This window comes from Falco rusticolus, chromosome 4 (genome assembly GCF_015220075.1).
Source record: "Falco rusticolus isolate bFalRus1 chromosome 4, bFalRus1.pri, whole genome shotgun sequence".
Classification (NCBI taxonomy): Eukaryota; Metazoa; Chordata; class Aves; order Falconiformes; family Falconidae; genus Falco; species Falco rusticolus.
The window spans coordinates 73744998-73760519 of NC_051190.1; the positions used below are offsets into that span (position 1 = coordinate 73744998).

The following is a 15522-nucleotide window of genomic DNA, read 5'->3' on the forward strand; positions in this document are numbered from 1 at the left end:
ACAGCTCCCCTGACTTGAATCCTGGATCAGCATGTTGGCTCCGCTGAGTAGTAATAGAGGAAAAAGAGGAAGAAAAATGTAAAAATGATCTATAAGCAAGAATGTCTCTATATATAGAAGCTTTCCGTGAAGCATCAGACACTCTTTAAGTATTAATGGCAAATTGGCCCAAATCATGCAGTGCTTACAAACTGTACTGAACTTGCTGTTTCTACTCCAAAGATGCATTGACAAGTTTTCTTTGGAGCTACACAATCAGTCTCAAACAAAAATGATCAGTTCCATTACATGCAGTTATGTGTACTGCTTTTTATTTATAATCCTATATTTCTTGTTAACTGTTACTGCACATCACGTACAAAACTGAATAAGCAGTGAAGCTAGTTGTTTGTGCTGAGTTGGGCGGGGAGGAAGTAGATGTTATGGGATATTGGGAGAGTAACAAATTAAATTACCATAACACAGCCATGCAGGGGGTAAGACCTCTCTTCCCTCCTAAGTCCTTCTGCTTAGTTCTCCTGCAGTTGTAATCCTGCCTACACAGGGAAAAAAAATTAATACTGCTTGCTCTTACTCCATTTGCAGGGTAGGAATGGACAGAAAAATGGAAGTTCTTTACTCACTGCCCCTCGCTCTCCTCCCTTGCTTACAAGAACAAGTATGTGAGGATGCAGAGAGTAACTAGCTGCATTTTTAGAACAGGAAAACGTCTTGTTTACTGCTGCAAGGAAGAATCTGGGATGGGATAGGGAATTCATTCTTAAGGCTGCATAGCAATGAACTCTTGCTTACTCAAGGCAGCTTGAAACACTAGGAGCATAGCCAGTAAGTACAATGCAGTTGGGTTTTGCTCCATAGAAGGTCCGACCATTAGTCATTACAGCAAGGCATTGCATGTAGGGATCTACAAGAACACTGCTTGGTGTTTAATGATAGTTGAAAAGCACCAGGATATTAGAACCTATAAAGGATGTAATATAAGAGATACCTGGAAATGCCCCAGTGGATTTGCAGCATACTGAAGGCACATCAGTTCCCTTCAGTAATACTGTCTTGGCTTTCAACTATTTGATCACACAAGAAATGATACAGGACTTCATGTTTCAACTGTTTCTGCTCAAACCTGTTCTGCCATTGCTGTTCTGAAGGACTGAGTTCTTTATTCTCTTCATCCCACCGCAAGGAGGGTGCTCTGTTTCATTAGTGGACTATTGGTAAGAGATGGTAGCATTATAAGAGGTGGGTTTATCACCAAAGTGTTGGACTATGAAAGTATTTAAGAAGGTTGTGTACCCATTGTTCCCAGGAACCTGCACTTGGTGTTGTCCTGATGAAGGAACTTGGGACAGTGTCATTTCAAAAGTAATTCTTTTCTGGCTGTCTTCACATCCTAGTGTGTAGGGTATGGTCAAGGAAAGCTTTGTCACTCTTCTTTAAAGATGACCAATATTGAGTATATCTGTTACACTTTTGAAAGTCTTACCTGTCCATAACAAAGTGAGGGAATTCCATTTTTCCCTAGTGTTAGACAGACCAATACATTTCCTCGATTATATCCAGTGATTAGCAAAAACAGGTGACTTAAACGAGCGGAAGGCAATGATGAAACCTGACTGACCTTGTGCAGTAGATGCTATTGTCTGCTTCCGTTGCAAATACCGGGATTCCTTTCATTGCTAAAATATAAGCAATCTGAGCTGTTGGTTGTTTGGCAGGATGGCAGCTGAGCTCTGCTCCCAGCAATGAGTGCAGCTTCTGTTAGCTTCTTGATCGCTGCATTATGCAAGCACAGTGTTACTGGGCAAAAGGCTTTTAAAGAGACATTAGGAGGATGGCGTTCATCAGAATGCAGTGTGATGTGAATAAGGCAAGCTGGACGAAAGTTCCCCCTAGTGAGGGAATCAATAATAGCTTCTGCTTAAGGAGGTAGCTATAAAAATAGACTACAAAGATAATGAACTTTGCTTAATTATGTACGTATGCGTTCTGCTTGTGTGTGTATTTAGCAGGCTTAGAGGTAGTAAGAGAAGTATGGGAAGCATGATGAATTCATCACCCAGGTCCTTCCATTCTTTTTTTTAAATCAGCACTTTTATATCTTTTCTAGTCTTAACATTTTGTTTCACATAGTTGCATTCTTGTTATCTGAACCTTGCAGAAAAAAAAATTACAAAGTTAAAGCTTACAGGAGTTGTCTTACCAAATGGCATTTTAGGCACAAGACAGAAGCAGTTTTTGACTCTATGGGCTATTTTTCATCTTGTGGTTCAGAGCTATTAGTATGACATCCTCCCCAAAAGTGCACGGGTAGAAAATCTGAAGGGATACTGGCTGTCTTAGTGGAAAAAATGAATCTACTTCTCCTAGTTTTTCCAGAAACTTCACACATAACTGTGGACAATTCCATTCTATTATTCCTGATAAAGTTTCCCTAAAAGAGGTAAACTAATGGCTACATCAAGGTGTTCTGATACGACAGTTATGGATGCCATATGTGCAAATCTGTGCATACAGATTGTCGTCCTTTTGGTAGTGTGAATCAAAATTACTTGTCTTGTGTGACCTTCTTTAGGGTAGCAATAGTTGTTATTTCATATACAGACTGGAAATTATACTTGGAAAACTGAAAATTACATCAGTGCGGTAGTTTGACCCTGGCTGAATGCCAGGTGCCCACCAAAACCACTCTGTTGCTCCCCTCTTCAGCCAGACAGGGGAGAGAAAATACAACAAAAAGCTTGTGGGTCGAGATAAGGACAGGGAGATCACTCAGCAGTTACTGTCATGGGCAAAACAGACTCAACTAGGGAAAAATTAGTTCAATTTACTACCATTTGTATCAGAAAAACACTTTTCCCCCACCCCTCCCTTCTTCCCAGGCTTAACTTAATTCCTGATTTCTCTGCCTCCTCCCCCCAGGTGGTGCAGGGGAAGGAGGAATGGGGGTTACGGTCAGTTCATCACAGCTGTCTCTGCTGCTCCTTCCTCCTCACACTCTTCCCCCTGCTTCAGTGTGGGGTCCCTCCCGTGGGAGACAGTTCTCCATGAACTTCTCCAATGTGAGTCCTTCCTGTGGGCTGCAGTTCTTCATGAACTGCTCCAGCGTGGGTCCTCTGCAGGGTCACAAGTCCTGCCAGCAAACCTGCTCCAGCACGGGCTTCCCAGGGGTCACAGCCTCCTCCTCCACATCTACCTGCTCCAGCGTGGGGTCCACATGCTGCAGGTGGGTGTCTGCTCCACCATGGACCTCCCTGGGCTGAGGGGCACAGCCCGCCTCACCAGGGGCTTCGCCAGGGGCTGCAGGGGAATCTCTGCTCCAGTGCCTGGAGCTGCTCCTGCCTCCTTCTGCACTGACCTGGTGTCTGCAGAGTGGTTGCTCTCACAGTCTCAACTTGCTGGTGCAGATTTTTTTTTTTCCTTAAAAGGTATCCCAGAGGTGCTACCACTGTCACTGATTAACTCGGCCTTGGCCAGTGGCATGTCCATCCTGGAGCCAGGTGGCATTGGCTCCATCGGACGTGTGGGAAGCTTCTGGCATCTTCTCACAGAAGCCACCCCTGTAGCCCCCCACTATCAAACCCTTGTCATGCAAACCCACTACAGTCAGTAATGCCTTTCCCTTGTTGCCCGCAAATTCAGTTTGGTTGCAAATACAGCCACTATCTGGCAATAATAGTCACCTAGATCTAGAAATCCTCTCAAACATGTATTTTTCTAAATGTTTCACTATATTGAGATGGGTTTATGATTAGCCAGAGCTGGTGGACTTCAACGGTGTACTTACACAGGAAAAATCAGTCGTAGAGAGGAAATAAAGAAAGAAAGAAAGCAAGCTGTTCTCATCTGTACAGGCTTTGCACAGATGGACAATCTAAGGAACACAGAGGAAATCATCAAGATCTGAATGGTATTTAAAAAACAAAACAGCAACGGCATCTCTTCTGTGTGTTCTACACAGAGCTGAGTGTTCAGGTGGCTGTCGTCCACAAATGCTCATGCTTAGTCCTGAGTGATGCCTGGGGAAAAGCACCATTTCGGGAATTACATGTAGGAGACTATTTAAAAGGAATCACAAGTACAAAATTCAGCTTGCCTTTGAAGTAGGAATTTGAAGCTTAGCGAAGGAAATAGAGCATTCTGTCCCCCTTTGCACAGAAATACAGAGCTGCGCTACAGAAGTGCAGAGGGGTTTATGCCTTCTTTGTACACAGATCAGCTGTACTGGTAGCAGCCACCAAAGCATGTGAAGAACCTCCATAGCGAGTTAATGCCTTCTGTTACGGCACCCGCTGGAGATGCCAAGCTAGGGCTGCAGCTCTGGGAAACGCTGCTTGGTGCTGGGATGGCTTCCCCGTGGCCGTGCTCAGTGACTAGGCCAGCAATTCTGTGTTTCATTCAAGGAGAATGAATACGGGAGCAGTTTGCAAGCCATACTGGACATCTGATATATCAGAAACAAAGGTGAATTTTTTCTTTTACAACCCCAGAATCAGAGGTCTTAATGAATTACACAAGGCTTACAGCTGATCCAGTTGTAAAGGTTTTTCGTAGCCCAGTTCTTGCAACAAAATTTGTCTTCTGAAAGTAGAACAGTTCTCAACTAGTGCAGATTGTCAATCTGGACTACTTAAAAAGAACTTAAATACATTGTTTTAAAATTGTCAATCTTATTAATTTTGAATGATCATTTGATAATTCTAAAAAAATATTACATTTCCTTTGAGAAACAAATTTTAAAAAATCATCATCTATTACTAAACAGTGTTCCTGGATGCGTACATATTCTGAATGGCCGATGTTGCTGAATCAAAGTGATGGTGCAGCTTAATTCTATGTTTATTGGCAGTAATGTTCATAAACTTGTTTTCTTTATAGGAAAAATAATATTTTGAGGAAGTATTTTCTTCAGTCTTCTAGAAGTTGACAGCCAGAACTGATCAAAAGGTGGTGTGCAGAGCTCACATGTGGTCTGGGAGATGTGACATCTCTTGAAATACAGCTTTCAAGTGGGCTGTCTGCATATAATCAGCTTCGGGAATATCCTTCTTCAAAAAGGGGGAATCTAATATGACAATAAGTAATTTCTTTTAACCCTTTTTGTAATGGTTTTATTTAATCTTAAATAGGTTTTGTGTACAAAGCTTCTGAGAAGGCCACAGGGATGACTGCCTGTGGGAGCTCTCGAATGCCAGTGACAAAAAGGCATGATCTCCCATTTCACAGCAATGCACACAACCCCTACAGCACATTGATAGGCTTTGTTACTGCTCCCTTTCCCACTCGTTTGCAGAGGAAGGTGCACATATATCTGTAACACCTTCCCACACCCTTTACATTTACAGGGACATGGCTGAAGAGTAGTTTGGGCCTTGTACAACAAGAAGGAAATCAGTTGACTTGGACTTACATTGCACCTCAGCTGGGCTACTGGGTTGCAGCTATGTCACCTACTATCCCAGGTAAGATGGAATTTAATTTTAGTGATATTCGCAGCACAGAGTAATTATTTATTCATATATAATGTTTATATTTTTCAGAATGACCTCATCTGAGATGCCACAGCTTGATCAATAATGGATTATTAGAAAACAGAAATCTGAAAGTAAAGGGCTAAAATCTTTTGGGGATTGTGGGGGGCAACTCTTGTGCTCAAAATCTGAGTCATTTCAATGGGAGACTTTTTAAAGTGTACCTGTTTTGATACATTTATGTCACCACTTCTTGGTAGAGCCATTGCTAGAAAACGAGGAGACCCATAATATCAATGTATTGGTGTTCCAGCAGGTAGAAAAATACACACTGTGAAGTTTCTGTAAAGAAACTCCCCAAAGAGATGGATTCACCTAAGGCCAATGTCACCCTGGGTTAGACATTTACTAATGGATTGATTAATTGCAACTTTTTTTTTTTTTCCTTTACTCTGAAGATGCCCATTTTGCCCTGACTATATACTTTGTATCATCTTGATGACTGATCAATTTATACCATGAATAACTTGGCATAGAAGTTCTAGGAAGCGTATTAGCAGAGTGGTATTAGTAGATGAGCTGACTAGTTGCTATCTGCAAGCCTCTTGGCATAACTGTAGAAAATGGCTTTGAACTAGGCATTATATCTACTTCTGTGCCTGTGGAGGTTATCAGTGTCGCAGCTTGCTCTTCCTTGTTTCTGTCTGTGGCTGCCTCTGATTTCTTAGTATTAGTTCTTCGACCACCAATAATCAGAGATATCTCTGTGTATAGACAAGCCAATCAATCAAACAAAAAAAAGCTCCTCTTACAGCTTTTCTTTATTAGGTTTTCTGGATGAAAACCAAATACAGTAGAAATGAAAACATTCTTGCCTGGGCTGTGTAAGCTAAATAAACTATAGCTAACCAAGAAAACAAACTCTAACTTGAGGACTGTTTTTAAAGTCTGCTTGTATATGCCATGAAGTTGTTTCATGATATGCAGGCTTTTTATTTGAGTTTTTATTAAGTGAAACTGCTGGAATATTCAGTTGACTCATTGATGAACAGAGTTCAGAGGCAGGTGCAGATCTGAATAAGCTATCATATTGAATTTAATGGAATTTTACAAAATAATGGTACTTCAAGAAAAAGCGACTGCTCTGAGCCAGACATTTCACAGTTCAGCTCTGTTCCAGGCTGCAAGGAAGTAATGAAACTGGGCCTGTAACTCTGAGGTTAGGAGGCCTGTAACTCAACAGGAGAAGGCTTATTTGTCCTTGCAGCTTTAACTAACTTAACCAGCAGAATTTCTACTTGTATTTTATTTCTCATTCTTTCTGAGGGATAGATCTGGGTTCCTAAAACTTTGTTACAATGAGAACAATGTTTTCATGAAAATTCAAGTGATTTATCCTTTCTTCTTTTTGCTTAATGTCCTGAAGCAACAGTATCAATCGGTTCTGTAAAGTAAAGGTAGTGGTGGGACACAATGTATAAATACTTACGTTTCCCAAATGCAATATAGTTTATGTTATTTTTAATGAGATTAATGACTTTTTGCTTGTTTTATCTCCTCATTGGATCTATTTGATTTCTTATCTAAAAAATGCACAAAAATGAGCTTTGTATTCCTAGAAGTGGCTCTACAGACCACTCAATATCCAAAGATAAGGTTTTTACAAACCTCATGATCTAGAACCTTAATGTTGGCCAAGTTTGCTGTCCTTCACAGTGCCTGCATGTTACTCTCAGCTGGTGCTGTACCTCCTTGCCTGAAGATGAAAATTTGGGCCTTTATTTCAAAATCACGACAAGGATTTTGCAAACGAACAGGGTTACACATGCATAATTGTGAAGGGATGCTGTCCACATGTGTGCATCATTTGTATGTTAGAACATTTACTAAGCATTATTGAAACCTGGAGCTAAAACACTGTTTCACTAGTAGCCTGTCTTTTAAAGCTGCTGAAGATCTGCTTGGCTTGGCTCGATCTAGACTTCAGAGCACCAACACATCTTCCAATGAATGCACTGTTTAGTGCAAAGCACCACAAATTTTGTTGAAGAGAAGTTGTTGGCCACAGTGCTGCTACATGTACAGTGCTGGAACGTGCTGTGATGGCTTTTCTCCACTGATGAGAGCTTTGGTGCACTGTTAGCATCAGGACCTGGAAGGCAGCATTCACTGATCCATGCTCCCATTGAAACTAACTATATGATAAATGATCTATTTAGCCTTGCAGTCATGAAAACCAGCACACGCTTTCTCCACAACTTGCTCCCTTCTCCAGAGATGGTCTGCTCAATAGACACCAGGACTATGAGCAGTGGTGTTGCTCACTTAGCACCCTGATAACAAGGGAAGATGTCCCTCTCTTTGTTTAAGTGTCGTTCCTCTTCTGTTTGCAGGTTATTACAGGTCTAAATTCTCTTTTCTGGCCTTCCAGGTCCCGTTGTAACACACGACATTACCAGCTATCACACCATGTTTCTTTTGGCAATTTTAGGAGGGATGGCTCTCATACTTCTAGTCTTGCTGTGTCTGCTTTTATATTATTGCAGGTAAGATTCACCATCCTGGCTACATAGTTCATGTTGGCAATAAAAGGGGTTTTGCGCTCATGATATTAAAAGCTTTTGTATTGAAACACGTTTAATTTGGGGGGTGGGGGGAAGAAGCAAGCAATCACTTGAAGAAGAAAGAAACAGTGAGAAAAAATTTCATACGTTCCTAGTTACGTACAGCGTATATAATCACTCATTGGGTAGGATGGTAGTTGAATGAATCACACACACCTGTACCTGTGTTTTCTTTGTAAGATGTTCTTAAAACCTCCTGTCAAACATGGGCATAGGTCCAAGATCTCTGTCATTGTACCTGTTAAGCATTCGCAAGTGATCTTTCTATTAGTCTTATATTAAAATGTGTGTTAAACTTCTATCAGCAAGTGTATATTAATGAGTGATTTTGTATTTGCCTCCTCCAGACATTTGCTCCAATTTGTAATTGGTGCTTGAGATATTTCCCAGTTGACATTACTTATTCTTTAATTTTATCTTTGCTGCTGGGATAAGCTTTTAATTGTTAGGTTACGTAATAAAAGCTCAATTCCCCTAATACTAATCACTGTTTTGAAATCTCCCATTAAGACACACTTGCTGCTCTTGTTTCTGTGTACAACAGTCATAAATGTGTAACTTCTTTTGTTACCGGCTTTTCTAGAAGAAAATGTTTAAGACCACGTCAACATCATAAGAAACTGCAACTTTCAACAGCGCTGGACACTTCTAAGAAGGATCAAGCAACCTCAATGTCCCATATAAATTTAATATTTTCACGTCGCGAGTCGGAATTCCCTGGCGGGTTGTCCGTTGCTAGCAATGGACACACTGAAAACTCAGGTGCAAAGGAATTAATCAGTGCTGTCCACATGGAGATGGTATCACCTAGTGGAGAAGCAGATATGCATACACCTATGCTCAAACACTCATTCAGTACTTCACAGGAGTTTAGCTCCCGTGAGGAGCTGCTTTCTGAGAAGGAGAAAGACAAGAGCAGAATTTCCTTGGATGACCTGACTCCCAGTGGGTCTCTAAGAAAAGACTACCATAAATCAGCAGATAGTTTTCCTTTAAAGACAAGAAAATCTACAGAAACAGCTGAAGGCTATGAGTCCCCTATCAAAGACGAATATAGGAGAAGTTATAATGCTATGCTGTCTCAGCCTTTATTTGAAAAGCAAGAGAGAGAAATTCAAGTATCTATGAACCATATTGCTACTGGAAGCAAATACAATATTCAGGAACAAATATACCCCACACCTTCTGCCCCTGAAAAAGAACTGCTGGACTGCAGACCTGCTGATTGTATGATGTCTCGTTCAGTTGATCATCTTGAAAGACCTACATCTTTCCCTCGACCAGGTCAGTTAATCTGCTGCAATTCTGTTGACCAAGTCAATGACAGTGTTTACAGAAAAGTTTTGCCTGCACTGGTCATCCCAGGTCATTACATGAAATTGCCAGGAGAACACCCTTTTGTTAGCCAGCCACTGGTTGTCCCAGCTGACCAGCAGATTGATGTAGAAAGACTTCAGGCTGAGCTTCCTAACCCTCACGCACGGCTTTTTCCGCACCCCCCGCAGCAGCTGCAACCCCAGCAGTTAGCATCCCAAGCAATATCTCAGCAGCATTTGCAAGATGCAGGTGCAGCTGAGTGGAGTCAACAAAATGCTTCCATGTCTGAATCTATTTCCATTCCTGCCTCACTTAATGATGCATCCCTGGCTCAAATGAATAGCGAAGTGCAGCTTCTTACAGAAAAGGCTTTGATGGAATTAGGAGGTGGGAAGCCATTGCCTCATCCTCGAGCATGGTTTGTTTCTCTAGATGGACGTTCAAATGCTCATGTTAGACATTCATACATCGATCTCCAAAGAGCTGGTAGGAATGGGAGTAACGATGCCAGTTTGGACTCTGGTGTTGACATGAATGAGCCAAAATCTGCCCGAAAGGGAAGAGGAGATCATCTGTCTGCGCCACAGAGTCACCCACCAGTGCAAGAGCACCAGCAGAGAGAGCGGAAGGTTTCAGATAGCACAGCTTACACACAACTTGTGTACTTGGATGATATGGACCAAAGCGGCAGTGAGTGTGGAACAGCAGTTTGTAGCCCTGAGGACAATGCTCTACGATGCCTACTAGAAGGCACTAGTAAGAGAAGTGGTGTGCAGTTGCCCAGCCTGCAGGAGGAAACAAGAACTGTGGATACCAAACCAGAGCCATTAACTAGTCCTGAACACAGAACATCAGTTCAAGATGAGGAGGAGGAGGAGGAGGAGGAGGAGGAAGATGACCAAGGTGAAGATAAGAAGAGTCCTTGGCAGAAACGAGAGGAAAGACCACTAATGACTTTCAATCTGAAGTGAGCTATTGTGAAAATCCACCATTCAGTGGAGTATAAAATTGCCAAATATTCTTTCTGTGGAAGTGCTTGATTTTTTTTCTTCTTTTTTTTGTTGTGGAGAGAAAAGAGAAAAACAAACTGTGGTGAGCAACATTTGAAAGAACTTTTAAATGCATTACTGTGTAAATGTTAGAAAAGAATTAAAATCATTCCTCTGATTTAACAGCTGCCTCCGGTGAGATAGCTGAACAAAGAGTGTGATTGTTATTCCATATACTTGATATTGGTCATCCAGGATGTTGAAAATACTGACAAATTGTTTTGGTTAGTTTATGACCTCAATCTCCTTATGAATGGGAGCTGGTAAAGCTTTTGTTTCGTAGGCCAATTTTATGTTGATAATGCTACTGAAAGTATCTTAAAAACAAGAGTTTGACACATGGTGTCCAATATTGTGCATTATCTCAATGAAAGGCTATGCATTGCTGCTTTTAGTAATATTTTGCTTATACTATGCTTTTCTTAATTTTACAAGTTGGTTGTAAACATTTTATGTCCTTTATTATAAACTACTCAGCAATTTATTTTAATGAAAAACTGCAGGAAACTTGAGTAGCATCCCTTAGCATTGAAGCCTTTTTATGAAACCAAACTGAACTTTGTGTCGACTAAGATTCCTCTAATTCTGGTCCCATTTACTCAAAGTGCCTTTTTTACAGTAACAATGAACAGTCCCTTCTTTTGCTAACTCCTTTTAATTGACCCTACTTGGGATTTTATAAACTTCTGAACTTCTACCTTTTATTTTAAGCTGCATGCCAAGAGTTCCATTTTGTGCTGAGCATTTCTCATTTCAATACAGTGTATTCTGTAGCTATCATGTATATTGTGGATTCTGTTTAGCCAGGATAGACTTAGAAGACATTTTAAAGGGCCCAGAGTAGCCAAGAAGATAGTTTCATTGACTGTATATATTGTTAGTTTCCTCTGGAATCATAAGAGCTAATCATGCTCATATAAAGTGAACTATAGACCGAGCAAGTGGACTGAATGTGTCTAGAAAAATTTTGAAAAAAAAAAAAATAATAATGTACTATCCAAAAGTGCCAGAATGACTCTTCTGTGCTTTCTCCATGCAGAGCTGCTTGGTTATCCAAAAATTATAATTGAAAATAAACTGCAAAAAATATCTTTGTGGATTTTTTCCTCTGTTGGTGGTTATCACATTATGTTATTTAATAAGAAAAATACTTTGGTTTCGCTTTTGCTGTGCATATTTATGCTTGTGTGACTTACTTATGCAGCCCTCATGAAATTCAGTCAATACTGAAATCTAGATTCCTTTTCAGAAAAGCATCCTCCCTATCTTGATACAAATGTAACTGTTTACTTAAGTGTCACTGAAGACTTTGGAAATGAAATCCTGGTATCACAAAAATTCTTTATGGAGTCATGCTTGCTGTGGGACCAGTTTTCTTCCTGAGATTTCTCCAGGCACTCACACTTCTTGCACACTTCTCACTTCTTCATGAATTCAAAGAATGGAAAGTATGTGACTTCCACTCTTGTGGAATCCTTCCTATACATTCAGTTTATCATGTTTCATTGAATTATTTTTACACAACATTAGCAGCAGTCATGCTTAAAAAATTATTATGTAATCTCTAAAGTGATTACAGAAAGCATTACATAGTTCCTATTTGATTTTTAATAATAAGCCTTGACTTGGATTCATTGCTCTTTTTTTCAGTAGATTTCAAGGTTTTCTTAGGAGGCCAATGTTGTAATTTCTGTCTTACTGAATGTCTTACCTGGGAGTCTAGGCTTGAGCCAGCAACTGAATCCCGATTTCTTAGTTCCCAGGCCAGTGCTCCTCTCCATCCACAAAGCCACAACCTCTGTTTTGTTTCGATTCATGTTTGGAAGTGGTATGTGTTGTGAAAGAAATCTAAAATAATATTTGTGGAGTGCACTGAATATTAAAGTTACTGTATTAGCAGTAAGTTATGTTGTACTCATCACATGCATTCCAGGTCCTTTCCTGTTCTGTTTGGAAATTTTGCTGCTGACCACAGGTGAACTGGCTCTGGGGTCTGGGTTACTTATTCTCGGTCAGTGCAAGGTCACTGAACAGAAAAATAGTACTTTAAAGGAATAGTATTTATCAGATGTCAGTAAGTTCTGGTAATACAGTGTGACTTATTAATCAGAATGCTGCATCAAGTAAACATTCTGGTTAAAACTTCCGCATACTAGAATTATTGTGTTATTTAATTTTCAGATTTCTGTTGTCTTAAATGTGTCAGTTTTACTTACATTCTTTTTCAGATTCCTTTGCAAAGTTTCCATCATTATTATCTTGTAAAGTGAGATTGTTGCTATTAAATTGCAGTGGTTTGTTTCTTTACTTGTGTTGGTTTTATGTTCAAAACACATAGTTTGATGGTTTGGTAATTTGTGGTCCTAATAGAGCAAATATATTTGAACAAACGCAATGTGGGCATTGTACAAATCTTTTTTAAAATAGCATTTTTTAAATTGCTGTAATATCACCAGCCATATAATAGTTTGATTTTGCAGAATATATAGTTTATGAAATGCAATTCTCAGTGTATCCAACACATCTAAGCCACATAGATCAGATGATGGGTTGAGATTAGAATGTGTCCATTGTAAAGACTTTGCTTAATATTACAGTCCAGTGACAAATTCTGTGTTTTAATTTTCAAAAACATACTGAGGAAGATGCTTTGATAAAATATAAATAAATGTTGTTGCTTATATTTTGCAGTTGCGCAGAGAAGCAAGTACCGATAAAGCTTCTAAAATAGAGAACAAAGTATAAGTTGAATAGGTCTTGGCATCAGCAGCTCCAAGTGATCTTAGCCATGTGGAGGATAACCTAGAAAAGCAGTTGTTTTCTTGGGTTTTGATGGCAAGTATTAGGGGGGGAATGCAAAAGATTGTAATCACAAAGCTTACAAAAGTAATGAAAATATCTTGGCCTTTAAAAATTACAATGAACAGGTCTTCAATTAATCTATCAGCAATCGGGATTTTCAAATGAATAATGAGTGAAAAAATAAAGATAATTTTTAAATCATAGATTTTATTATCTAAAGTCCATTCAGGTCCTAGGGCCTATGAAATGTTAGGGCTGTTGGGAGTTAATACACTTACTAAGCACCCATTCACTTCATGGTTGTCCCCCAGCTCCCACTTTGTTCCTGCTGAAATACTTTCTTCTCAAAGCTTATTCAAGTGTCTGTAAAGAACCTTGTCTTACTGTGATAATGACCTTTTATTATTTAAGTGCTTTGTCAGGATACCAGCATGCTAAATCCTCTACAAATACAAATAGGGGAGGGGAAATGGTTCCTGCCCAGACCATTTGCAACATAACACATTACACAAATATACAAAATCGTGGTACTGAGCTTAGATGAACACCTTACAAAGAAACCGCACCATCTGGGAATTGCTCATGATGCTTTTCTCTCTTACAGGAAGGATTGAGTAGGTTTAATAGTGTGAATTAAGCACCCTTGAAATACCTTGGCAGTATTTTCATTTTCTGCCCTTCATTCTATCCATGAATGCTCTGGAGGACCAATTTCATTTCACTATCCTAGACCAACATGGTTGAAACTGGCAAGAAATTGCATGTCCCATGTTGGGTTTAGCCTATAGAATAGTACAAGTGTCAATGAGCGAGTGTTGGATTAGGTATTTACTCTTTATCTAGGAAGGTCCCTAGTGGGCCAAAAAGGCATGATTTTTTTCTTAACTATCAATAGGCTTTAACCTGGGGCATGGTAGCATCCATCCGGTACATGCATGGACTTGGCCAAACGAGAAGTTGTCTGTTTCCTTTTCTAAAATGTATGGGTAACAGGTAAGTTGTGGGGTTTTTTTCATCAGTGCTGCCTTTTGGTTCTCTTTAGCATTTGAAATTCTTGAAGTTGGAATACCTGCCACCTGGTGGGGAACTCTTTCTCCATACATATTGTGTATAAAACACGTTTTATCATTTCAATATAAGCACAGTTTATGACTTCAATACACCAGGAGGCAGTTGGCACAAGATCATCAGTTGTTTCATGGGCTGCTGTCTGTGCAAGTGTGAAGATCCCTGTCGGCTCAGGAAACCCTGCATAGCATCTTGGCTGGGGCAGTATTCAGCTTATAACATCTTCATTTCAATCAAAATGTATCATCACTGATGGCACTGTAGTGTGTTTTAAGTGTAAATGTCCCTGTTTTCTCTCACCTCATCAATAGTACCTTGGTTTTAGGTTAAAATAAAATAATTGTAACTATTAATTGTTTCAAAACTTGAGAAAAATAGGAGCAACTCAATTGTTACTCTTTTTCCTGTTCTTCTGCTTACAGACAAACGTGGGCTGGCAGGTTCAGTGCTAACCGTATTCGTTATATGTGATATATGATACATATAATACGATGATATATACACACACATAATACTTTCATGATACCATGTTATTTTCATAAAATCATTTAGGTTGGAAAAGACCTTTGAGATTATCAAGTCCAACCATTAACCTAGGACTGCCAAGGCCACCACTAAACCATGTCCCTAAGTGTCACGTCTATGTGGTTTATAAACGCCTCCAGGGATGGTGATTCCACCACCTCCCTGGGCAGCCTGTTGCAATGCTTGACCACCCTTTCAGCGAAGAAATTTTTCCTAATAGCCAATCTAAACCTCTCCTGGCACAACTTGAGGCCATCTCCTTTTGTCCTGTTTCTTGTTATCTGGGAGAAGAAACCAACCCCCGCCTGCCTACAGCCTCCTTTCAGGATATAAGTGATATTTTCATTTCCAGGTTGCAAACCATTTGGAATTGGAGCTTCGGGCAGATGAGTAGGCAGCAGCCAAGTGCCATTTTCAGACTAGAGGAACATTTTTTTTTATGTTACTTGTGTAATTCCAATTGGTAAACTGACACCAGGTACTGTCTTCTATTTGGCAGTAATAACAGAAAGGGTATCTAGTTCTTTTTAGCAGTAATCCTCTGGTACCCACAGTTTTAGCTTGCAAAATGTGGCACCTGGTCTATTATCACTTAACTGAAGTACTTCTTGTTTAATTGATACGCTTTTCTTCTAGGAATAAACAGTGCCAGTTATTATGCTTGATCAT

General features: G+C 39.9%; 1 protein-coding gene across 3 annotated transcripts in view; it reads left to right on the plus strand.

Moving 5' to 3' along the window:
• FAM171A1 (family with sequence similarity 171 member A1) overlaps positions 1-12760 on the plus strand; it is a 90465-nt gene extending 77705 nt beyond the window's left edge. For all 3 annotated transcript variants that reach the window (XM_037385454.1, XM_037385455.1, XM_037385453.1), the window contains 3 exons: positions 5343-5459; positions 7900-8014; positions 8676-12760. In XM_037385454.1, coding sequence (XP_037241351.1) covers positions 5343-5459; positions 7900-8014; positions 8676-10380 — 1937 coding nt within the window. In that variant the 3' untranslated portion in view covers positions 10381-12760. The remainder of the gene's footprint in view (positions 1-5342; positions 5460-7899; positions 8015-8675) is intronic.
• Positions 12761-15522: the final 2762 nt, after the last annotated feature.